The sequence below is a fragment of the Leptinotarsa decemlineata genome, unplaced genomic scaffold (genome assembly GCF_025532065.1).
Source record: "Leptinotarsa decemlineata unplaced genomic scaffold, Ldec_3_MD MMD2_tig00004307_RagTag_RagTag, whole genome shotgun sequence".
NCBI lineage: Eukaryota > Metazoa > Arthropoda > Insecta > Coleoptera > Chrysomelidae > Leptinotarsa > Leptinotarsa decemlineata.
This window is the reverse complement of record NW_027412606.1, coordinates 15,743,136-15,768,891: the sequence shown is the minus strand read 5'-3', so window position 1 is coordinate 15,768,891 and position 25,756 is coordinate 15,743,136. Positions and strand designations below refer to the sequence as shown.

The following is a 25,756-nucleotide window of genomic DNA, read 5'->3' as shown; positions in this document are numbered from 1 at the left end:
AGCAGCGAAAATAAACAAGCCAAGCTTCATTTGGTGGATTTGGCAGGTTCTGAGCGCCCAAAAAAAACAGGTGCTATTGGAACAACATTTAAAGAAGGTGTTAACATAAATAAAGGCCTTTTTGTTCTTGGAAATGTTATAAGTTGTCTAGGAGATGAGAAGACACAAAATGGATTTATACCATACAGGGACAGTAACTTAACAAGATTACTCAAAGGTAAATAATAGTTTCATGGAAGAGGAATATATTTATATTTATACACTATATAATTCAACATAGATCATATATTATATATTTGAACCTCACGTAGTATTAGGTATGAAATTTCCGAAACAGGTAATCCTTCTAATGAGAATAATCAAATTATATATAATTATTCTATAAGATATATTCCAAATTTAACCCCTAAATTACTTAATATATTTCGTGACATAAAAAGTATTAGAATTTCTACCAAGATTTATAAAAAAATTTCAACCCTATATTCTAAAATCAAAACCCTTCTCAGCAACAAAGAAAAATCTAATGTTATATATAATATTCCATGTCCTTCCTGTAATTCAATTTACATTGGTGAGACCAGTCGTAATCTATCTGGAAGAATCACTTCACATAAAAGTGACTGCAGACTAAACAAACGTTCCTGTGGACTAGGTGAACATGTTATCTCTTCAGATCATGTTATGGATTATCAAAATACTAAAATTTTAACAGTTGAAAATAATAAATTCAAAAGGCTTTTTCTAGAAATGGTTCACATAAGTAAACATAATAATAATTTAAACAAAAAATCAGAAATACAAAATTTAAGTCAAATTTACAATTATATTTTAACTTTTGATAAATAAAATTGAACAAATAATTTCAATATCATATTACCAATAATTTTTCACTTACACTTACATTTAAATCTCACTGTATGTGTAAATATTATAATAATAACATTTTCTCTGGTGCTGTAACAAAATTTTCAACGTCAAATTTTGCATTTGACTTTTCGTTTTTATGTTTGGATTCATATGCCTTTTTTTATATTTTATACTAACTTTGGTTAGTTTTTGTAACATATCTATTGCTGTATAATGTTCACATGATCTTTATTTTGTAGATATTCTTGATGAAGGAGAAAAATATACTTTCCGAAAGCTTGAATAACAAAAAATACTGTTTCCATAGCCCGCAGACATTGACTGAAATACCCAAATCAAAAATAATTTATAGTAATATATTATATATACATATTTCTATAAAAAATTTTGGCGAGAGATATAAACTGCACTGATTTTTTTCTTTGTTTTGATATTCAGAGTTTCAGTTAAATCAAGTGTGTACTTCATTTTATGACATCGTCAGTTGCTATCTCATGATGGTATATATAACTTTTTACTGTTCAAGATAAACATGCCCAGCATGCGAAAATCGGAAACTGTGAGAGATACAAAGTCAGTTTAATTTAGAAAAAGTTGACCATTTCAGAGCTTATTTGAGTGATGTCAAAATTTGAAAAACTCTGATATTTGAAAATAACCAATATTCGCCAATTTTGTTTTGATTTTTTTCAGATGTTTTTTGTGACAGTACTCAAACACAAAACACTCCATCAGTGCCATTTTTCAAGCTGTTCAATAAAAATTTCCTAAACCTTGGAACGTCACTCAAACAAGTTTAAAATGTTCAACTTTTTTTCTAGCTTAACAACTTTGTATTTCTCATGATTTTCGGTTTTACCACTCTCCTTCTTTATCTTGGACATAGTGTATTTTTTTTATTGCTCACTTCTATCAGTATCATCTTATTTATTTTGCAAGTATAAAATATACAGTCACTACATAAATAATCCCCTCCTCTTTACTTTTGAATGGTACAAGATATCAAGGTCGGATAAAATTTACATAGAAAGTAATTAGCAGTTTTATATTCATTTTAGGAATCTGCAAACCAACTAATTTCAAAAATAAAATTATGAAAAACTCACTACAGTTCATTCCAGTAAATTTTCATAAAGTTTATCATTCATTCCCTTACAGTATTGAAGTCTCTTCACAAGCACCTCTTTTTCTATCCACGAGTTCTGAAATGAATTGTGGTTGTGTACACTTTTGATGTCACATATTCCGTCAAAAACATCTAGAGGTGTCTTACCAGGTGATCTAGTGGGCTCATGTGAAGGATTGCGTGTACCTTTGTCAAACCCGAATGAGTTTTCAACTAATATCGAATGACAATTATCCAAACCAATGAATGGGTAAACTTGATCCTTTAGAATGACCCGTTACATCACCTGATATGACACCCTTAGATTTTTGTGAGCATTGGTGAAATTTTAGTTTACCTTACACAATGACAGTCTACTCTAGAGCTCATAGTTGCTCCTAAAGAAATTACCCTAAACATTTCATAATGGCAACACAGTGTGTTCATTACGTTTTCAATTTCGTTGTTTCCAACAGAAATAGAGTTAACAACTCGAAAACCTTTGAAAACGGTGGAGTATCATAATTTAGTCGATCAGTGAACATTGAATAGAAAATCTCAACCGTTCTATCTAGTTCATTAAGAATACTTCTAAAAATAACAACAAATAACTTAACAGCTTTTAGGAACTCCTAGCAGTGTTGTCAGTAGTTCTGCAATTTCTGACATATTGTGATATGGTGCTGAATTGTGACAAGTACAAAACTAATATAATATTATTGACAAGTATTTGATCCAGCAGCTAAAACATTCTATAAAATAATTGAGCTGAAACAAAAACTCCCATCATATCTTTCATAGTTTTTCAGTGAATTGAAACAGCTCATAATGAATATCGCCCATTTCCAGGAATTTTCCGGAGAGTGTCACATTGCCAATTTTGAAAATAAGATACATTTCGATCCTACACTATTTTGGAGATTTCTGAATTCATCTAGGTCAAATAATGATCTGCCAACCACTATGCACCTTAACGTAGTCATTCTTTCCGTGGGCGACAATATAAATTATGTTTTCCAAACAATGGAAAGACTTTTTAAAAACGTTTATTTACACTTACTCAATGAGCTTTAGGACAGAGCCATCGGCTGCACAATAAATAGAGTCAACTTACTGACTGACTAATCTTGAGAAAATCAGAGTTCATATATAAAAAGGAAAAGTGCATTAGATCATTAATGTAAAAGCATTACATCGTTTAGTGTACTTATCTAAGTAACATATGACATATTTATGAGATTAGTAGTACAATGCATTATTCATAAGGCTACATAACTTATATCTAACCTTTTCACTAGCCAATTTTCTACTTGCTACAGTGACAAAATCATTGTCAACAATGTATGTAACTCTTTCTCAAAATGATCAATACGAATCACATTGAATTTAGCAAATGTGAGGTATTCAGTAGCATTTTAACTCTGCCTATCAAATTGATCCACTACTCTTTGAAAAAATGCATCATTCGGCCAGCATGCATTTTTTGGCATTTGTCTCACAAGCTACAAATCTCCAATTTTTTAAGAACGTTAGTTGAAGTGTTATCGAAAACTATCTGCCAATATATATTCTGTCTTGCATAGGAACATCTGATCATTACCAGCATGATGGTTGAGGCTTTTGCGGCCGAGGTTTTCAGTGTCACTATTTTTCGGGTTCAAAGGCCGTGGATTTTGGGAATTTCTTCCTGACGTTTCGCTGGCGCGAGTGGCTAGCTTCTTCAGAGGTTTATACATCCTTGATTAATATCCGATGACTGATCAAGTTGGTCGTATAATCTCCATATTTCCTTCCTGTAGAGGTTTTTGACAAAATGGTTAAGGCTTTCGCGACTGAGGTTGTCAGTGTCTTCCTGAGTGGAGAAATTTCAAAAATTCACAGCCTTCGAACCTCAGAGATCAACAATTACTTATTTACTTGTATATCAACGTGATATTATGCAAACCTTTGAGGAACATTCTCTAATAGAATCTATCTACACAGATTATAAACTCTTTGACCGAGTTAATCACCCTGTCATGTTATTTTAATTTGAGGCCCTTGGTTTTTCCAGAATGGTTTGTAAAATGGTTGAGAACTTTTTTGTTAAGTAGAACGCAGCATGTGAAAATAAAAAATAATTGCTCAGACAAGATCTTTGTGTTGTCAAGAGTTCTGCAAGGATCCCATATTGAACTATGTCTATTCATCCTTTATTATCAGATCTCTCCAAATCCTCATAATACTGTAGATCATAATTTTTTGCCGACGACCTGAAGATGTAACTACGAATTAATACACTCGAAAATTGCCACATACTGCAGTTTGATATTGACACCTTGTCATTATAGTCTGCTTAAAATGGAATGTCGCTCAATGCCAGCAAGTGCCAGTTTATAATATTTTCACACAAACGATCCCTGATTCAATACAACTACTCTATTGACGGTACCTACTTGAGCAGAGTTGCTATATGGTACTGCTATAAACTTCATATCCCTAGAGAACAAACTAACGATGAAATGAGAGTCAAGATAAAGGTGAGAACCCTCGAATAAGACCGTAAATACTTTGATCTTTGTACTTTTTCCAAGATGCTTTCTGGGGACATAGACTTTATGAATCTGTTGTCCATGATAAATTTCGGAGTCTCAAAGCAAAAGTACTCGAAACCCTGAAATTTTTGCTGTTCCATCAGTCAAACTAGTTATTTATATAATAGCCCAATATTTCGCCTTGGTAAATTATCAAATAGTGCACCTTGCTAATTTACTGGTCAAAATTTAAGCTTCTGTATAACAGATTTTTGCATTAATGCTTTTTTATATGCGTTACTACTTGTTGCCTGTGACTTCGCCCGCTTAGAATTTGGTTTGTGACATAAAGTTTCGTGGCAGACCATTTTAAACAAATAGTTACAATATTTTTTTATTAATCCAAAACTGGCTTCCAACTTCAAAACTGACGAAATTCAATACAATCTGTGAACCCTTCTTTTTCTCCCTTGGGGGTGGAAATTCCTGATTCCCTTTCTTGATGCTTATTTATGCTATACAAAGAATCTACCTGCATATTTCAAGATTCTAGGTTCAGTGGCTTCGGCTGTACGTCAATATAAGAGAGGGCAACAGCATGTAATTTATATTTTCACTTTAAAAATACAGTAACTTAAACAATATGTCAACTGCACTAAGTAATGAATAGCTTGGAGAATAAAATTGTGTTACGGCTGTCGGACTGAATTGTGACTGATGGGAGAAATCGTACATACATACTTATTGTATTGAGGGAGGGGCTTCTCACTGGCCATGCCTCAGTCCGGCAGCTGTACCTATAAAGAAATTCGCAAAGTAACACAACCGTCAACGACGTTTGCCCTCATGCGTGTGCCAGCGTTCGAGTCGCGTTTTCGGCGATGGCGCTTCATTGCTTAGACCGCCCCTATACCCCCGCGCATCGTCCCACGTCGTCTTACAGTTGACGCGTCGCGTAATGGCTTACTGCGTTGCGTCAAGTTAATTTTATCGTTATAACTTTTAAACGATTTGTCCAAATTACTTAGTGTGAAAGACAAAGTTTATCTATATTAAATACTTGAAACGACAATTGTATCAGTTTTTATAAGAGTTTAAGGTATTCTAAAATGTGCATTGTGAAAAAAGTATCCAATTCAATTATATTTATGGCTCAGTATTTTGCATATAGTGGCTACCACATAAGAGGTAGATATATGCTGTCGCGGACTTTTATTTATTTATTTAAATTTTGTGATGAACAAACAATCTTAAGGTACATTATCGGCATGTAACTCCAACGGTATATGCAGCGCACGCCAAGATAGCTCTCAGGGAGCAAGAATTTTACCGACTTACCTAATACTTATCGTTATAATATGACCAAAATTACACAAAACGTTTGAAAATTGTAGCCTATATGTCATTCTGATGTATAAGCTGTATTTATGTAAAGTTTCATCTAAATCCGTTCAGTTGTTTAGGTGTGAAAGAGCCACAAACATATATACATACATACATACATCTTCACAAACTTTCACATTTATATTAGTATAGATTACTGTACTTATTTTTTCAAGAGTTACAGAATGTATTTTAATATAACATATCATTGTGTGATTGTGGTTAATTCATAAATAAAGGGGTGGACCTGTAAGTAAATTTATGAAAAAAAAATTAATTTCATAAAAATCTTCATTATTGTCAGGAAGTGAATAATGATCAATTCAAACTTTTACTGGAACAAACTGAAGTGAGTTTAGAATACATTTTTTCTTGAAATTGTGATATTTATAATTTGTTTGTGAATCCTCAAAGCTAATATGAATCTGCTAATTACTCAGAATAGCTAATCTGATTTTCAAAAATTAAAAAATGTTGAATAGAGAATTGAAATATCTATCAGACGAGTTATCACAAGTGATGCAACACTATTGTCTTTTGACATTCAGTCAGTGGGCTTACTTGAAGACGCTAAAAATCGAATCTGCTAAAGGAACAATTTGTTCAGTCCAGTCTCAACTCCTGAATATGCGGTTGGTTACCCCATTCACAGGCAGATGGGGCGATGACAAACCTGTTGTTTGTTTTCCGCTTCGGCCTAGTTCGAGGAATGCTACAATGAAGGAATTCGATTTCCAATTATCGGAAATCATCGACTTTATGTTGATGATAGATACTACCTTGCGCTGACGAGTGGCCAAACAGTCCGAAACCGGTCTGCAAGTGTGTTCCAATAATTGAAAATCTATTGCGGCAGTTGTATCGCCAACAGCATAATATGCAGGAATAACTTCAGTGACGAATCCTGCACTGACACCTGTCGGATATAATCCAACGCCCTTCGTGGTATTAGCCAGGGGAGTAGTTGTTTTCTGATAGGTGTCAGTCCATTAATCTACAGTGTAAGGAGTTGAGACTGGCTTGAACAAATTGTTCCTTCAGATGATTTTTTTTATAGCCAGTCTTCTAGTATGCCCACTGACTATATGTGAAAAGTTTTCTTTACTTTTACGAGGAATTGGGCAAATTTTGGATATGCGGTTTGTTACATCGTTCACAGGCAGATGGGACGATGACAAACCTGTTGTTTGTTGTCCGCTTCAGCCTGGTTCGAGGAATGATACTCTGGAAGGAATTCGATTTTCGATTATCGGAAATCATCTACTTTACGTTGATGATAGACACTACCTTGTAGTGACGAGTGGTTAAACAGCCCGAAACTGGTCTGCAGGTGTGTCCCAATAATTGAAAATCTATTGCGGCAGTTGTATCACCAACAGCATATGCAGGGATAAATTTAGTGAAGAATCCTGCACTGACACCTGTCGGATATAATCCAACGCCCTTCATGGTATTAGCCAAGGGAGTAGTTGTTTTTTGATAGGGGGCAGTCCATTAACCTACATTGTAGAGAGTTGAGACTGGCCTGTACGAATTGTTCCTTTAGATGATTTGGCTTTTATTTTTCTCATTAAAAAGTGATAAAAAATTATACTATTTTACATAAACTCTGTCCGACCTTGATATCTGATTTCATTCAAAAGTTGAGAGGGTGGGGGTCTATTTACGTCCGCACTATTTAAATATGATACCTTTTAGATTCTTTGGGAGGCAATAGCATAACACTAATGATCGCATGTGTGAGCCCAGCTGATTACAATATCGAGGAAACACTTTCTACTCTGCGTTATGCAGATAGAGCTAGGAAAATAAAAAATAAGCCTATAGTGAATCAAGATGCCAAGGTTGCAGAAATCAATGATCTGAAGAGAACTATTCAACAGTTGCGGTTACAGATTTTAGGTCAAGGTAAGATTTCATTTATTTATGTATATCTATACTATTACACATGCAAAAAAGTACTTGATTTGAGAGTAGTCCATCACCTGTATTCCTGGTATTTAAACTGCATAAAACATGTTTTGATTTAGATGCACGTATCTACGTGCATCTAAATCTATCTAAAAATCTATCTAAATCTATCTATGTTTTTAATTACTAGTAGACATGAGGGTAATGCAGTAGTTTAAAGCGAACCTAATATTATTGTGGTGAAAATCTATGATAACATATTGAAGTAACTAAGACCACTTCATGATGAATTTTCACTAAACTAAGTTTGAATTAGACAATAATGTACTGATCCCAAAATTAGCATTTAATCATTGCCTGAATATGAATGTAAAAATTGAACGTGAATCTGCTGGGCGCCTCTAAAAAACCAACCAAAGTCGATTAACTGGTAGCAAAGAAAGACCACTTACACATTGTTCATTTAGTTATATGATCTAAGTTTTCAGAACTTTAGTTTTGATATGATTGCAAATATTCACCATGTGTGTCAAAAATTTCACTCATTTTGTGGAGTGATCAGTTAATTTCAGACAGTAATGTATGTATGTAATAATATTGATTAGATTGGACAATACGTGATCAACTAATGTTTGGCTATAATTAGTAACTGTAGTAGGTGCAGTCATGTGTATACTATGCTCAAAATGAGGCAAAGAAAATTAATTTGATTCCTCAACAAAATTTACGCATCAAAATTCTCACTAAGAGTGACTTGGAGACACTGATCTGGGTGTGCCATGAGGAAATGAAGAAACTAACGAAGCTGGGTACAAAGGTACTCAGGCATCACAGGCCATCAAAAAGCTGATGAGCATGCTAGGCATATATTATCAACTACATATATTGGTACTGAACCAGTTATGAGAATACCAGAATTTATGATACGGGACCAGATAAGGAAAAGGGTCAATAGGAAACAAAATAATGGAAACTGAGGAACTGTTCAACAGAGAAGGTATTGACCCAGCATGATTTGAAGAACACCTGAACAAAATAGGGCTGTATAAAGGAAACTTTAGCTGCAGAAAATGCAACAAGCAGGCAGAGACATTTTATGTGAATATGAGATACCGAAATACGGGAGACAAACAAATTGTGGACAACCCGAATTCTGTCCAGAAGAATATGACAAACATTCAACAAAGGTCCGGTGCAAAATAATAAAGGGAACAAGATTGTTGCAATGGGTGGCATGAAAAGACGGGCGAAAAATCGGAATAAATTCCACGAGGCTACAGTGTTTTCCAGAGACCTGACAGAAATGCCTTAGAAATTTTGAATTCTTTGAAATAGGTCGGTTTTATTTATGAAGATCTATAGACTGAGTCATCAGACTTAAACTGGAAAGTACTGAGAAATTGATTAATAACATTTTTAGTGAATGACGCAAATTATTTATTCATGACTATATATTTGAGATATAACTTGTTTAGTTTTTTAATTTCTGAATAAAATCAGATTAATAACATAAAGTGGATACTCATGGAATTTTCGGCATGTCGGATATCTCAATAATAATAATTCTTTATTTTCTTAATATAATACAAGATTTGTATTATATTAGGTCTGTTTCATTATTTAATTTTTTTTAAGTTGATTTTTGTTGCTTTAATCAACTTGTAATTTTTTTAAATCTTCATTCATAGAATTTTGAACGTTTGTAAAGTAAAAGAATGTAAATTTTCACGGCCGGAGAATACTGTGTGAAAGCTATTTTCCAATTTTTTATAGCCGTGGTCTGAAGGTTTTTATGCCTGACGTTTCGTCTACTACTGCGGTAGACATTATCAAAGGCTTGTCTCGGACTTCTAGAACAAATAAAATTAGAATGAATAGTTGAAATATTAATTATATTAAGCAGTGAAAATGTGAAATGAAAATACAATAAAGTGAATAAAATAATCAATATACAAAATAAAAATGGCCACAGAGTAAAATAAGTGAAAGTTGAAAAAGAAATTAGAAATTAAAAAAAGATTTCAAACCAAGTTACGTCACATAGTGTCGATTGTTAATACCCACAATCATCTTCGTTACCACAGGACTTTGGATATCGACGAATTTGTCAACTGATTTTTATAACAATTTTGTTTTGCTTCTATAATAGATTTTTCAACTAATTCGTTAAAACTACATTCACTTCATATTATGGCTAATACTTAGCAGTGTTTCAGTTTGAGAAAGACAGTAGATTTAAAATCTTTCAAAGTAATAATGAAAGGAATCTTTCAAACCTTCTTTCATGTTAGAACTTGAATTTGTGTAAGATCCAACAATATCAATACAACAATTTCCTAAAAACATTGCAGTTACATTTTGAAATAACTTGCCCAAAGATTACAAAAAAAGTTAATTTCAACAATAAGAAGAAAGGGTGGGTGAAATCAGTATACCATTTCGATAATTTTGTTTTACGTTTAATGATTCATGCATCGTTGGAAATTTCTCATGGAAACATCTGTAGGCTGCAGGAGGATCTAGAGTTTCCAGTATGTCTTTATGTCCAATTCTGATAATATCTTATTGCACTCCGTGTTAGGAATCACACGTTAAAAGGTAAGACCTCGTTAATCCATAGCTCGCACAAGTTTAGACTTCTGATGGTTGTCGGTCGTAGGGGTGCGATAGCTGGTTATCGGAAAAACAGATTTTTTTAAACTTCGCAAGAAAACAGAGTAGAAGAAGACACACTACGTACTTACATATCAAAAAAAAATATTAATGCTCAAAATACTCTGAAGTACTTCTATTTCCTATTTAATTTTCTGGTCAATAGGAAATATAGACAATTGTTAGAACAACTTTCATTATGATTTCAGGAGGTCCAATGGTATGTCCAGCAGAGCTAGAGTTATTGAAACGAGAAATAATTGAACTAAAATTGAAACTGAGAGATCTAACAGAACAACTTTCTGCTGCTTTACTTGACAATACTGGTTTACATGAAAAAATTATGATATTGCAAAGTGCCAATGAAGCTTTGAATAATAAAATATGTGCCTTGAAGGATCAATATGATGTTACTTTCAATAACATAAGTTTGGGCCTGGAAAACAATGATACAGAAGTAGTTAAGGACAATTTGTTGAAGTTTCAGCAAATTCAGAGTCAGTTTATGGAAATCGGCGATGAACAAAAAAAGACTGAAATGGAAATTCGGTGAGTTAATATTTTTTTTTTTTGAATAGTTTTATGTGGGAAATTGGACACTTACGTTGTACAAAAATATGAAATCAACTCTTTCCTCATACTTAGATTATTTGAAGAGTATTAATTGGATTAATATAATAATAATAATGCGAATGCATGATGTATGATGTGTAATATTACCGGAGTATGCCGCCTTTTCTGCCTCAAATCTGAGGGATATATTCATATTCATTAGTGTAGCTCTTCCTCCTCGAAAAATTAAGTATGTTTGATTCTTCTATTCAAATGAGAATGGGTAGTAGAGCTGTTATCTGCTCACAGGTGCATACTACATTTTACAATTAATTTTACTGTACTGATAATGAACTGAAGACAAAGAGCCTATAGTGGAAACCCAGCCGGCCCAGCAGCTTGACTGCATTAACCTTTCTAGATTTTATATACATATACAGTGTCACACATAAAGTCCGCATCAAATGGGATTTTTTCTGTTCATCTCTTCAAGCAACTTTTGATATCTCCATTAGGTTGTGCTTTAAAAATTATGCCAAATGACATGCGTATGACCGATCAAGTGATTTTTCTTCCCTGTCAAATTTGACATTTTTTCCAAAAAATGTTCAGAAATGTTCAGAAGTTATTGCTCGAAATTTCGAAAATCGGTAAAGAGAAAAGATGATTGTTTTTTCATTTTTTACCCATATACCAATTTTTAGCTCTCTAGTACAAATTTAGTTTTTTTACAGTTTTTCGAAAATTTGACATTTGCCGATTTCTCAAATTTAGCCAAACCTCAACAAAGTTAGTGCTTTATGCCTAACTTATCTTTTTTTATTACCAATTGCAATTCTAAATACAACTTATTTCGCAAAAATTTAAAACACCAGAAAAAAATTATGTCAAAAATGATGCAAAGTTGATACAGTTTTTAAAAACAGATAAATATTTCACTTCAGTTCTACTTTTTGCGAAATAGCTTGATACATAAGCATAATTAAAAAACAATATCAATGAAAAGTCAATATTTTATTCTTTACTGCACTTTTCAAACAGTTAAACTTTGATTTACTAATTACGAAAAATTACAACGCAATTAAACTAAGGGAAGGAATTATACGAAAGTAATTTCACATTTACTAAATATCTTTTATGAGATATGAATGAACAAAATTACTTCAGAAATCAATTTAGATTTTGTTGCCTAGAAAACTAAACCGTAAAAAATTCTAACAAACATCTGTTAAAATAAAGTTATAATTTAAATTAAGAACACTAAATCAAATCGAAACACATGCCTAAACCATGTAAATACCAATAGAAATACAAAATAAAAAGTCACATTTCGGTGTGCCTTCCACCACGTTCAATGCAATCAATTGTCCTTTTTAAAACATCTTTAACTGCATTCTTTATACTACGGGGTTTCGTGCTTACAACACATTCTCGAATAACTGCCTCTAAATGGTTTATATCTCGAAAAGGTCTTTGCTTATACACCTTTTGTTTTAAGTAACCCCACAAGAAGAAATTTAGTGGGGTTATATCAGGAGATCTAGGCGGCCAAAAGTGTTCCATATTGCGACTGATTACTTTGCCCCTAAATATTTCCAAAAGACGCTCTTTACCCACCCTTGTAGTATGAATAGGTGCACCATCACACTGATACCACACAACATTTCTTACTTGAAGGGGCATATTATCCAAAACTTCAGATAGTTCGGTATTCACAAAGTGTAGGTAGTCCGCAGAATTTAAATTATGTCTAAAAAAGTATGGTCCTATAATTTGATCGTTTAATATGCCACACCATACATTCGTCTTAAACGAATATTGATCTCGACATTTGAGTACGAAATGTGGGTTTTCTTTTGCCCACCACCTGCAGTTTTGCGAGCTTACAACGCAATTTGAAGAGAAGGTCGCTTCATCTGTCCATAAAATTTGATAAGGAAAATGATAATTTTCTTCTTTTTCCCCTTGAAACCAAAAAGAAAAATACAAGCGCATATCGAAGTCCCTTTCTTTTAATGTACTGATAAATTTCGGTTTATAAGGAGTAAATTTATTTTGGTGTAAAATACGTCGTACACTCGGTTAACATCTGTTCTATCTGCAATATCTTGAATACTTGTTTTTTTGTGTTCTACGACATCCAAAAATATTTCAAATTCCACTTCAGTATGTCTAGAAGGCTGATGTGCTTTTCTAAAATTACTCTCAACCGAGCCAGTAGATTTAAACTTAGCTATTATCCTACTAACTGTTGACTGATGAATATTTCTTGCAGGATGTCTGGCATTGAAAATATCAGCTACTTGTCGGTGACTGGTATTCTCGCCGCATATTAAAACGATTTTAATTTTCTCTTGAAGATTCAGCATTTTCAACAACACACTAGACAACGAATAAACTATTTTAAATCTAAAACTGATAAACAGTATTTTGAGTTATTCAACAAATGTCATATGACAATAAAATATTTTGCTTATTCAGTTCAGTTCAATTGTTTCCACAGTACCCTTAGTTTAATTTCGTTGTAATTTTTCGTAATTAGTAAATCAAAGTTTAACTGTTTGAAAAGTGCAGTGAAGAATAAATTATTGACTTTTCATTGATATTGTTTTTTAATTATGCTTATGTATCAAGCTATTTCGCAAAAAGTGGAAATACAGTGAAATATTTATCTGTTTTTAAAAACTGTATCAACTTTGCATCATTTTTGGCATAATTTTTTCTGGTGTTTTAAATTTTTGCGAAATAAGTTGTATTTAGAATTGCAATTGGTAATAAAAATGCGTTGGAAAGATAAGTTAGGCATAAAACACCAACTTTGTTGAGGTTTGGCTAAATTTGAGAAATCGGCAAATGTCAAATTTTCGAAAAACTGTAAAAAAACTAAATTTGTACTAAAGAGCTAAAAATTAGTTATGGGTAAAAAATGAAAAAACAATCATCTTTTCTCTTTACCGATTTTCGAAATTTCGAGCAATAACTGCTTTTCTGAACATTTTTTGGAAAAAATATCAAATTGGACAGGGAAGAAAAATCACTTGATCGGTCATATGCATGTCATTTGGCATCATTTTTAAAGCACAACCTAATGGAGATATCAAAAGTTGCTTGAAGAGATGAACAAAAAAAAATTCCATTTGATGAGATATATATATATATATATATCAACCGACAACTGCGGTAGCAGAAATTTGGGAAGCCAACCTGAAATGCCATCGGAAAACGAATCTACATGTTTCTAGAAAATGATCAGAAAGTACTCATGTATTCATATTTTTATTTTCATGGAATTATTTTCCAGCAGCTTGACTGCATTAACCTTTCTCGATTATATATACTAATTTATCAACTAGAAACACCTGAAGAGAGAGGCATATTTCAGCCGAGATTTGACGTATGCATTGAAAAGAGTTGAAAAACTGTCTCTGCTACGAAAGTTTTTGCAGTTACGATAGATGAGCCCTAGCATCCATTTGACTGAGCATGTTACTGTGTCATAGTGAATGGAGAAACTCAGTTTAGGATCAAATGTGACACCAAGATCCCTTTGATAAGTGCTTATCTGAAGAGGTGTGTTATTTATGCAGTCATCATGAGAAATAACATTATGTTTAAGGGTGTATTTTGAGTATTTACATTTGTTTGTGTTGAGGGGAAGATTATTTTCGGTACACTAAAGGTACAAAAAGTCAAGGTCATTTTGTAAGATTAAGCAGATTCTCATAATTGACCTGAAATAATTTTTTAATAATTCAAACTCATCTTCTACTGAACCCAAAAGTAACCTAAACCAAAATACCAATTAAGTTCTTGAATCGGTATCGATATCCCTGCTATCAAGTCAAGTAAAACAAATATTGCACATGTTTTCTGGTAATACTCCTTTCAAGTCATCAGATTCTATTGAAAATATACTTCATTATGTGATAGAACTGGGCGATACTTGATGAAAATCCATAACGTATTCAAGTAACACTTTATTGTGATATGTTCACCAAACAGTTTACAAAACCATGACACGTGTTTCAGTATACAATAATAGCGTGTGTTCATAAACGTGTATGAACACCCCTCAAAAATCTATTGTATAGTGAAAAATGTGTGTTCATACAAGTGTATGTACACCCCTGATCACACGTTTCGACTTCTGAGGGTTGTCGTTCGTAAGGGTGCGACAGCTGATTAACGGAAAATCAGATTTTAGATAGTATTGTAAAATATATAATAAAAATTTTCCAAGTAGGAACTGTTTAAGTTAGTCCTATACTCAGTTAAAACTATTATAGAATTCTAGTAAGCTAAGGTCTCACCTAAAGATATATTTATTCATTATCTAAATTGTACGATATTCAGTATATAAACCTATTTTCATAAAACTTTAAAACTTATTGAACAATTAAGAAAAAAAAAACATAAAAATAGGGAAAGTGTAAAAATATTCAAAGATAATGTATTTAAATTAAACCATACATCTGTTTAAAATCTGTTTAAAATCTGTTTTTCCGTTAACCAGCTGTCGCACCTCTACGAACGACAACCCTCAGAAGTCGAAACTTGTGCGAGCTAAGGATTAACGAGGTCTTACCTTTTAACGTGTGATTCCTAACACATGATAATAAATAACATATGAAGTAACATTATGGCCGAAATGTTACAGATTCAACTGTGTGATTAAAGCAAATTAAGGCAAACTAAGACATTATTAGAATAAGAACAAGTCATAATAATAATTTACAATATTTCTCAAAGTAAAGAATGAAAGAATGAATATCTAAACCTTATGAAGTTATTGCTCTCGTTCAAATATTTTAAGTATTATTAAGTACTCATGGAGTTAAGAAATTAACAAATAAAAATATTGAAACCAAACATGTATAATCAAAGCACTTAGTTGAATAGATGTTACTTCTGTAAGGTTCTGGAAAAATTGTCTTGGAGTTTCAAGAATGCATTTTTTCGCTATGTTTTTATAAGAACTTCTATTCGACCTTTTTTTGTTTTTTTTTTTACCTTCCATACTCTGAAAAATATAAAAATTGTAATGGAGAACTTTATAAGGTGTAGAAAGGACAAACTTTTCAGTTCACCTCAATAAGTTACTGCATTAATTAAAAAAAAAGTTCAATATATTAGTAACTTGTCGTATTTGATAATTTTGCATATATAAAAAAAAAATTGTGAATGTACAGATACTTAGCGTTTTGCAGACTAAAATCTGCCCCAGTATTCAGAATTGAAAAAAAATTTAATGCAGTTTTTTTCTGTGGTTTGTTTTAGTTTCAAACGTCCTCAATAGATGCTAAATGAGTTTTCAAATGTGTAATATATCAATGTTGCTGATTGACTTCTGAAATATTTGATTTAGTACAAGATGTTCTCTGATATTAGTATGTTGCAATTTCGTCATTATCCAAATATTTCAAGACGGTAGTCAAGTACAAGGAGCTGTTTTGAATACAGGTCTCGCCCGATATAAGATTATACTCTGATTCTGTGAGCTTACATCTTTCTGAGAGAGGCTCACTGGCAATCATTTTCGTCTTATTTGAGTCAACTCCATTTTCTCCGTCTGATTTCAAAGTGTGATCTGACAATTTTCATTTCAAAGTGAGATCCGACAATTTTGATCCTGGTAATTGTCTGTTTCTGATATAATCTTGATGTTCATTCTCACTAACTTTCAAATGTGTTGAAGTTCCACAAATATAACTTTAACTACAAGAACAAGGTAAATTATAAACGTAATTTTCCATTATTTCTTCTGTGTAGTTGGGTTTTGGATGTGTGAGTACAGATCTGTGTATTTGTTGAATTTTAAGGAGTTTTAACATCATATCTATTTCCAGTTCATCGTTATCTTTTCAGATAGTACTGGAATATAAAGGATAACGTTAGTTGTGAAAGGTGTCTGTGATTGTTGAGATGGTAATTGTTGTATTGGTGGTTGTTGAATTGGTGATACTGTTTGTAGGCTTCTTAATTGACTGTTTATTTTCTATCGCATTTATTGTTGAAAAATCGTTTTGGCTCTGTTATAGAGTCTATTTATTGCGATGGGTTTCAGTAGAAAAATGAAATGTTACTTTTTGTAAGGTTTTATTCATTGCAGATAACGGTTTCAAACAATTTTTATTTTTGCAGTTTTTTTATACTCAAAATGATTATATTTAGTAAACCGACAATAGATATTGACTTCAACATAGTATTTACTTCACAATACTAAGTCAAAAGTTTTCCATTTCAGAAATCACGAAGAGGCTTTCAACAAACACCTCATACATGCTTCTTCTCTGTCAAATGAAGAGGGTGTTTCCAAGGAATTCGAAGAGAAAAAAAACACTCATACAAATCGTCAAATCAACCTCAACATGCAACTGACAGAGATCCAGAAACAACTCATTATCAAAGAAAGTCTTGCCAAACAGCTCATGACCAACAATAAATATATAGTTGACTACCAGGCATTAGAAGATAACAACGAGAAAATATTGAATCTTGAAAAAGAAAGGGACGAACTACTGCAGCAGCTGAAAAGCGTAGGTAATTCTGGTAAAATTGCTGAGCAGCGTAGAAAACGGGTACAAGAACTGGAGATTCAGCTGGCTGAATTAGCCAGGAAAGTTCAAGAGCAGGCTAGACTCATTAAAATGAAAGCTAAAGATGAGGATAGAATAGCCAGACTCAATCAAGACATATTGCAAATGAAGCAAGCCAAAGTGAAATTGGTCCGGACTATGAGGGAGGAATCAGACAAATTTCGTCAGTGGCGTCTACAAAAGGAACGAGAATGCCAACGTCTTAAACAACAAGATCGGAAGAAAGAAAATGAAATAGTGAAAATGAAAGCAATGCATTCAAAACAACAGATTGTGTTCAAGAGGCGAGTTGAAGAAGCAGAAGCCGTCAATAAAAGACTAAAAAATCTTTTGGCTTTGCGAAAACAGAACCAAGATTCTAAGTTAAATGGAAAAGTAGACAAGTTGGAACCATGGTTGAAACGAGAATATGATCTCCATATGAATTTGGTGGAAGCTGAGGCTACATTGAAGGTGTTGCTTGATGACAGAGCAACTTTACGCCACCAACTAGATGACTTGAAGTCAAATCCCGATACCACCAATTCTTCTGAATGCAAGTCAATAGAGGAAGATCTCGAGCTTCGCTCTGTACAGATTCAGGATTTGCAGCAGAAACTGCTTGATTCTGATGAAGGTTAGTGGAATTTTGTTTGTAAAGTGATTTATAATAATAATAACTGAATATATTAAAATTTACACCTATTGATTTTTTTTAATTTGGCCTACTCTTATTCTCAAATATCAATTTACAGGTAAAAGGTATGATGTGATTTTTTATTTACAACAATGTATCCCTAAAGATAAGAAAATGCTGCATTAGAAATGTATGTGAAAAATATGTTTTTGATCTATTATGTGACATTGAAATTCTTGACAAAAACATTTAACACATAAAGCATTATATTATCATGAAGGTGTTTTTAACACTTATATTTTTATTTTTTCAAATATTTCATACATTTGTATTTTTGAGCTTGATTGTTCTCTGACCTAGGTTTCAATTGTATAAATTGAAAACTTCATTAAAATCTAATCTAGTCAATTTTTGGTTTCAGACAAAACAAAATCCCGGTTTGATAAATTCCAAACTATGTCCGAAGCAAAGTTTGGTCTAAAGTTTTTATTTTCCCGTGCTGCAGACTGCCACAGAGAAAAAGTCCACATTCAAAGTAAACTTGATGAAATCCAAGAAATCTATAATGAGGTAAATTAAATCTTTAGTATATGTAGATTTTTTTTAGTGTCTCAATAATTTCATCAGAGTGTATAGCAGTGTAATTGCATGAACTTCTGATAGAACAGCTACTGAAATAGGTTAAGTTAGGATAGGTTTCATGTGAGTGGATCCATTGGATGTTCCATTATAGCATGTGTAATTAATTGAGAAAACAAAAATGAAGGTATTAATTTGGTGGAAACTGTTATTCTATGAAAAAATTTATTTATCTATTAACCAGCTGTCGTACTTATATGAACTGATCCAATCTAAGGACTAATTAGGATTACCGTTGATGTTTGATTTCTAGAGAAGCCAAGAATATTGCACCAATGTTGGCCTGACATTTCTTCATTCACCAAAACTGATAATTGTATTCATTGGTGACTTTAATATGGATACATTCAACAACAGGTCAGAATATGTGCAACTCAGTTATATGCCACTAAAATACAATCTATGTAACAAGGTTCAATTTCCACCAACAACAGGGATGACATAAATTTTCGAGTTTGAGGTGTGTACATAGCAGAATGATACATGGGGTCTTCAACAACATTGAAGGCCTCTACTTATCGAAATAGCTGAGCCTTGCTTTGCTCAGATCAAGTGCGCTGAAGTCAGAATCTGGGGGGATTATCATGACCTGGATGGTATTTGCAACACCTCAGACTACTATCATAATCACGGTATAGGTATAGATAGGAGGAGAAAATTGGTATAGGAGGAACAGATAAAATATTGAGATTTGCTCTTCAAACTTCGCAGACACACTACTCTTGGCTCATCATGTATTCTTAGAGCACACAAGTCTTGGACTCAATGATCGTTTAACTTAAAATATGGGAAGTGGCCATCGGTTATTGATACCGACATGCCCGCTATAGTATCGAAGCTTCGGAGAAAGAATTCGACTGGCAAAACTTTTTGAATGGAAAATACATTATTTTTCTCGAGAAACATCATTTGTCAATAACAGGGAGCAAATGACATTAATGTAATAACAGTGAAAAAGTAAATTGACTTTGGGTTGGTGCGAAAACATCCACATTAAGGACTATTACAAAATCGAGAAACCCTCTAAACCTCGATATGATATTTCAAATGATTTTCCATTTCAGACCACAAATATTGAATCTTTTGGAAGGTTACTAACATTTGAAGGGTCGCTTTGCCAAGAATCCCAGTAATTTATATTTTTTGGGAAAGAAAGTTTTTGGCTTTCTACTACTCCATCTTGATTCAAAAAAAAGGGAGGGGGAATCTTCCAAAGAGAAGCGCCAAACAAACAAAACTTAAGACTTGAAAAAAACTTACTAATAAGGTTTATTTTCACTATAATAGGTTCACAAAACCGCAACTTTTGTTTCATTATACAATAGCTTTCTCAAGCTGGATAATCCTGTAAAACTGATTGTATCAAATATTCAGGAATCATGATTAATAAACACTTGAGATGGAATTCACATATCTGCTAAGAAAATCAAGATACAGTTGACTCGCGATAGACCGACACGCTCGGTATTCCGACGCTGCACCATATGAGTCATCGGTCTAGTATATTCGGGCTTACCTCAACCTGTGAAACCGTTGTGTTATGATTTAATATTAAATAAATTTCTTTCATTTTGGATATTGTTGGTCAAGGTATGTACTAGATGTATGTATAGATACTTTTCAAAAATGATTTCTTGAAATAACGATGGTAAGCCTGTCAAATACTCCTCTGATCAGTTATGTAAAGATGACGGAAAAATGCACATTGAAAAACAATCATTAATTTATAATATTGTTCTATATATTTGTAAAAATGAAAACTATATTAGGTATAAATTGAAAGGGGTATATCTTTAGGAGAGATTAATTTTTGGGAAACAACATTTTTTTCTACTTCTCTATCATTATACAAAGAATGTGGGAAACTTCCAAAGGAAGAAAGATAGCAATTAATTTCATAAAAGTTACTTTCAGATACAAACTGAAAGAAAAAGCCCTCCTTAAACAACTTCTTTCATGTGAACATTGAATTATAAGAAAGAAAGAGTACTTTCGAAACAACTACTTTTACATGAACAGTGGATTATAAAAAAGAACTTTTTCCTATTCAGTTAAGTGGAATGAACACCTGCACTCGGGTTGTGAAAATGCATTAACCTCAAAATTTCGAGCGGATCGGTGGGCGTGTTCCAGAATATACAAGTGAGATGATCAAAGACAACTTTTCAAATGGCACATCTCCCAATTTACTGACGATTTCACTACGGAAACGGGCGAGCACGTCGTCGCGCAATCTCCGCCTTTATGTTGCATATTACAATAAACGCACATATTCGGAGGTCAGGGTTTTATCTAGGTACTTGCCGTATTCACGGATAAATACCTAGGTAACCATATTTCTATCGATAAATACATGCTCGATTGTTTGGAAACTGTATTGTTATGGCAGACAGTCGAAAAGTAGATATGTTGTTTTTTGTCTAAAGACGAAAAAAATTGAAAGCATTTTGAAATGCATTTATTTAGGTATCAAAAATATGATGTCGAATGTATTTTGTGAGGATTAATACGCAGCTTAAGTTTTTTCATTAGTATGTTTTATTGAACGAAATTCATTTCTGTATGTTTACTGTCGTGGTGGATTGCTAATTTCCAATTTATTTATTTATTTACGGGTGAACCCCAATATTTGTTTACAATAAATTGTGTAACAATAAAAGCTTATACTATACTATACTAATTATTATAAATACCTTTATGTGTGTAACAAAAGACAATAAAAACAGACAGTATTAACTAGTAAAATACATTTATATGACTAATGAGCGAGAGACTTGTTTTTTAAAAGTATTTTGATTATCACAGAAAAAATTGACTTTATCACAGTAGTTATTTCCCAGTCTCAACATTTCAGATAAAGGAGAATGATAACCATAGTTGGTTAAGTGATACGGTGTAAAAAATAGCTTTTTTTGTCTAGTGGACCTCTGTGGAACGTTGTATCTAGGGTATCTAGGATTCGGGCAAGAGGCAAGCCATGTACAAAATCTCTAATTTTGGTTTCATATCATTCGTCCAAAATAAATCGTCCTTAACAATCTAAAAAAAAATGCCTATTAATTTTCTTATTTTTTATGCAACATGAAATAAAAATTATTCACAATTTGCTTAACCTAAAACTTCAATATTTATTATCACAAAGTTCTTTAAAAAATAAGGTTGAATTGTTGAAGGCAGATAAAATATGAATTGTGAGATTGTTGAGATCAGTAGGTAAATCTGGATCAGGATTAGCATCCGGGCCAAAATCCTTTTTTGGTAGGCATGTTCCTTCTTAGTTCTGGAAAGTTTTTATTCTTGCGTCTCCTGATTTTCTGAAGTTCACGTCTCCTTTTGATCTTTTCTACATATCTTTCAGTATAAAACGGATCTTTGCGTTTTCCAAGAACATTATAATAGTTCCCAGCAGAATTGAATGGTATAGCAGCAGCTTTACAACATATCGCATATGATCTTCTACGGGAATAGTTGATTCCTTTTCCTCCAACAAATTTGCAGATGATGCTATTATTGTATTGTTCAGCGATATTGGTATCCAGATCCGCTATCAAGCTGGTTGCATTCAAAACTATGCGGTTGATACAAACTTCAATATCGTCCACGCTCTCATGCTGAGGATATGATCAACTTCATTTAACCTTACAGAACACTTGAAATATGCTATCTCCTGACATTTTTCATGCTGTCCGAATACATGTGATGGAATATTCTTGAGGTCTCTGCATAAGTTTGCAACTTTTTGGACCAATGAAGTTTTTTCTCTAATCCTGGACATCGTAGCAGATTTTATTGAGGTGCGTAGTCTACGGGCATTGCCTTCGACTAGTTTCCTTAGGCCTGGAGGCACCGGCAAATTTTTTGAAATACTTCGCTTTCTATCTGTTAATTGAATTTTGATTATTATCTTCATATCATTGCACAAATAAAATGAAGTTGCACGGAAAAAAACACTTCTCCATCTGAGATGGGCGGGCTTACTTTACCTAATTTTAAAGGTATATTTTCAGATTATTTACCCAACATAAAATTGCAGATTTTTTATTTACCCGACACTAAAATCAGAAAACCAACACTTCATTCCACATTTCAATTTCCTAATTGAAATGTGGAATGAAGGATTTAAGAGAGGAGAAAATCACCCACCTCTCCTAAATCCTGAGCTATTCGAGCCTCTTCTTGACCTGCTTCCTCCATGACCTTCCAAGCAGTCTCTTCAATGATATCAGCTACATTTTCGTGGTGTTGCTGATAAGTAGAGTTATTCATGAACGGTACATTTAAAACAGATAGCATCTCATTTACTGTAGAGTTGCCATTTCCGGTTGAAACTGTGGCCAACGTTAAAACGCTATTTATGTCCATTCCTCCGTTGGTTTCTTCTATAAGATGAATGGTTTTTTTGATATTGCACATTTTGCATACTAACTTTGGTTTTCAAACCCATTTTATATTCACGAATTGGATACATATCACTCAATGTACAATCGAATGGTGGGTGCTTAGATATTTCTGCTAATTGCAGAAATAAATAAATATTCGATATCTGTCAAACGTCGCCCCTGCAAAGATATGCCTATACAAGACCTGAAAAAATAACATATAAGTTCATACCAGAAAGATCAGAACGAATATATTTCTACCTTTGGGTAATCTTATCAGTCGTTTCCACATTTTGAACGGGTGAGGCTACGGCAGGGAGATATTTGCTACACATTGACTGAACATCATCACTGATATTATCACTGAAAAATAAATGTTTGCTTCATCTGCTGATGTATCCACAAGGAAGTACTATGTATGTTTCATGGGAATAATGGAATACCTTTCCGAAACTTGAACAGATGTTGGAAAAGTGGAAATGAACTCTTCACTCATTTTAGAATTGTCGGTAGTTGACTTTGTCCTACAAAAAACGAAATAATGATCTTTCTACGACCTACGACGAAAAGTAACTAATATAATAATGATAATCTGCGAATTGACAGGTTTTGAATACCACATACTCGATGAGGCCAAGACCAACATGGGGATATCTGAAATGGTATATGTTCGATCTCAAAAGCTTGCTATTGAAATTATTATGTTTTTTCAAGTGAATCTTAATTTTTTAGTATTCAGCCTAGAGTTGCCAGCTCTAAAATTTGTACAACAAAACAGACTGTTTTATGGCATTATTTTTATTTTATGTATTGTTAACTAATCTTGTTTAAGTCATTTAATTTTTCATTATTCATAATCGGTGTTTTCCCCCGGGTCTTTCTAATCCACTTATGCTAATAAAATTCAATATTCCCAAATATATTTTCTCAAGCAACCCGTACATTTTAATTCCTTAATTGTTCCTTGTATCCCTTATCTTGGGAATTACCCGCTATTATAATCTCTCCTACCTATGTTAATACAAACCTTTGTTTATACCTACAATTTGAAATCCCTTCTCTAACTGCCGATGTGGAACATGGCCATTTTGTAAAATTCATTCATTAAGTTTCAAACCTTGTTACAGTACAGTTAGAATTAAATCTTGTCTTGTCTACAGTACATCTAGCTAGTTATTTTTCTTATCCTATCTTTTCACAAGAGTTATTGTAATTCTTGTGTGCATTGAGCATTCATACTCATGATAAAACAATCGTGGGTCAAAACAGTATAAGACAGAGTTTTGGTTAAGTGATTAAAAAAAAAAGGCGTAACACAAAGGCTATTCATTGGAAATTATCGTATAGGATACGTCCGTTCAGTCATACCTCTTAACCAATTATTTAAGGACATATTTTTTCAGAAATTTTATACAGAAACTAAAAAGGTATTACAATTCCATTCAAACGTTATATAAATTGTTTCCCGGAAATTCTATGAACGAAAGGAAATTATAAATTTAAAAGAAATATATACCAAAATGAAAATAATAGCATTATCAAAACGTTTCCTTTCCTACAATTCTATATTATTACTTGAATTATATGTGTTTTTTGATACTGCTTGGTTGTGGGATAAATTAATAGTGAACATTCGTACAATATGTATGATTTTTTATAATAAAAACTGTTTTTGAGAGATAACCGAAAAGTTCAAATAATTTATCAATAAATGAAACTTCGACAACCTGTATCCCAATAAACCATGGATCTAGAGACGTTCATATGAAAAGAACGCGATTTTTTTCTTCTATGAATGGAGAATCGGGCATGATTACTCGTTTTGTCATATAAAATAAAAAATTTCATGCGAAGTTGAATTCCAATAAATTTGCCCTAATCATCGTTGCTCAGTTATAATGAAATCGTTCAAATTTCCAAAATGGTGTGATGAAACTAATTATTTGAATAGTCAAAAACACTTACCTTGTCATCAATGATTTCTTTCCGACATTTCTACGACTAAGTCTTTTCTCACTTGCAAACAATCGTTTTCCCTCCGCAACGCCTAGCCTGCCTTTTATCTTTCCCATGATCACCAAAGAACCAAAAAGTATATATTTACCGGAACGTAATAACGTAATTCGTATAAATACAAACTCACACTGATAGAGTGAACTTAATATGTCTGCGCATGATTCCGTACGCCTGTGGGTTCGGGGTAGTTTGCAATTGCAATCTCGGAAAACGAATTCTCGGATGATTAGAGGGCGCCATGAACTGGATGCCAAAAATGCATTTTCTATTTTACTTCTCAATGGTTTAATTTGAAAAAGTAATGATTTGGAAATGTACCGAATTAACATATATTCACTGGAGGGAAACTCCCATTTTCCATTATTTATAAACAATCAAGTATAGATATTTTTTTTTCTTGGAGAAAAATCGAGAAACAATAGTTACCCATCTCAAGAATATTTTTTCAAAGCGATCGGTGTAAACTGCATGAAAATCGGACAACTTTTCGTGAAATTATAAGTAAAATCGTTTCAAAGTGGGTA

At 32.8% G+C, this 25,756-nt stretch overlaps 3 protein-coding genes across 9 annotated transcripts in view; 1 reads left to right on the top strand and 2 right to left on the bottom strand.

Annotated features, from left to right (window-relative positions):
- The window catches only part of pip (heparan sulfate 2-O-sulfotransferase pipe), a 530,582-nt gene that overhangs the window by 36,466 nt on the left and 468,360 nt on the right, over positions 1-25,756 (bottom strand). The gene's annotated exons all lie outside the window — the stretch shown is intronic.
- Positions 1-25,756, top strand: part of Klp3A (kinesin-like protein 3A) — a 44,479-nt gene that overhangs the window by 1,768 nt on the left and 16,955 nt on the right. For all 3 annotated transcript variants that reach the window (XM_074179045.1, XM_074179044.1, XM_074179046.1), the window contains exons 5-9: positions 3-217; positions 7,570-7,779; positions 10,644-10,983; positions 17,231-18,198; positions 18,620-18,768. In XM_074179045.1, the coding sequence (XP_074035146.1) occupies positions 3-217; positions 7,570-7,779; positions 10,644-10,983; positions 17,231-18,198; positions 18,620-18,768 (1,882 nt within the window). The remainder of the gene's footprint in view (positions 1-2; positions 218-7,569; positions 7,780-10,643; positions 10,984-17,230; positions 18,199-18,619; positions 18,769-25,756) is intronic.
- Positions 21,565-23,573, bottom strand: LOC141483944 (uncharacterized). Of its 2 annotated transcripts, XM_074179060.1 has the most exons (3): positions 23,478-23,573; positions 22,981-23,421; positions 21,565-21,876 (listed from the first exon to the last, which is right to left on the bottom strand). In XM_074179060.1, the coding sequence occupies exons 2-3, from the start codon at positions 23,248-23,250 to the stop codon at positions 21,790-21,792; spliced, it is 357 nt and encodes a 118-aa protein (XP_074035161.1). In that variant the 5' UTR covers positions 23,251-23,421; positions 23,478-23,573; the 3' UTR covers positions 21,565-21,789. The 2 variants fall into 2 exon arrangements, with proteins under 2 accessions (XP_074035161.1, XP_074035162.1); XM_074179061.1 differs by having other exon boundaries at positions 22,981-23,489.

Bases quoted from the DNA above. Each gene is read 5' to 3' on its own strand.
- LOC141483944 (XM_074179060.1), bottom strand. From the start codon at position 23,250: ATGTGCAATATCAAAAAAACCATTCATCTTATAGAAGAAACCAACGGA. The intron at 21,877-22,980 runs GTGGGTGATTTT...ATTTTTTTTTAG, and splicing joins TAGCTCAGGATTTAGGAGAG to ATTGTTAAGGACGATTTATT.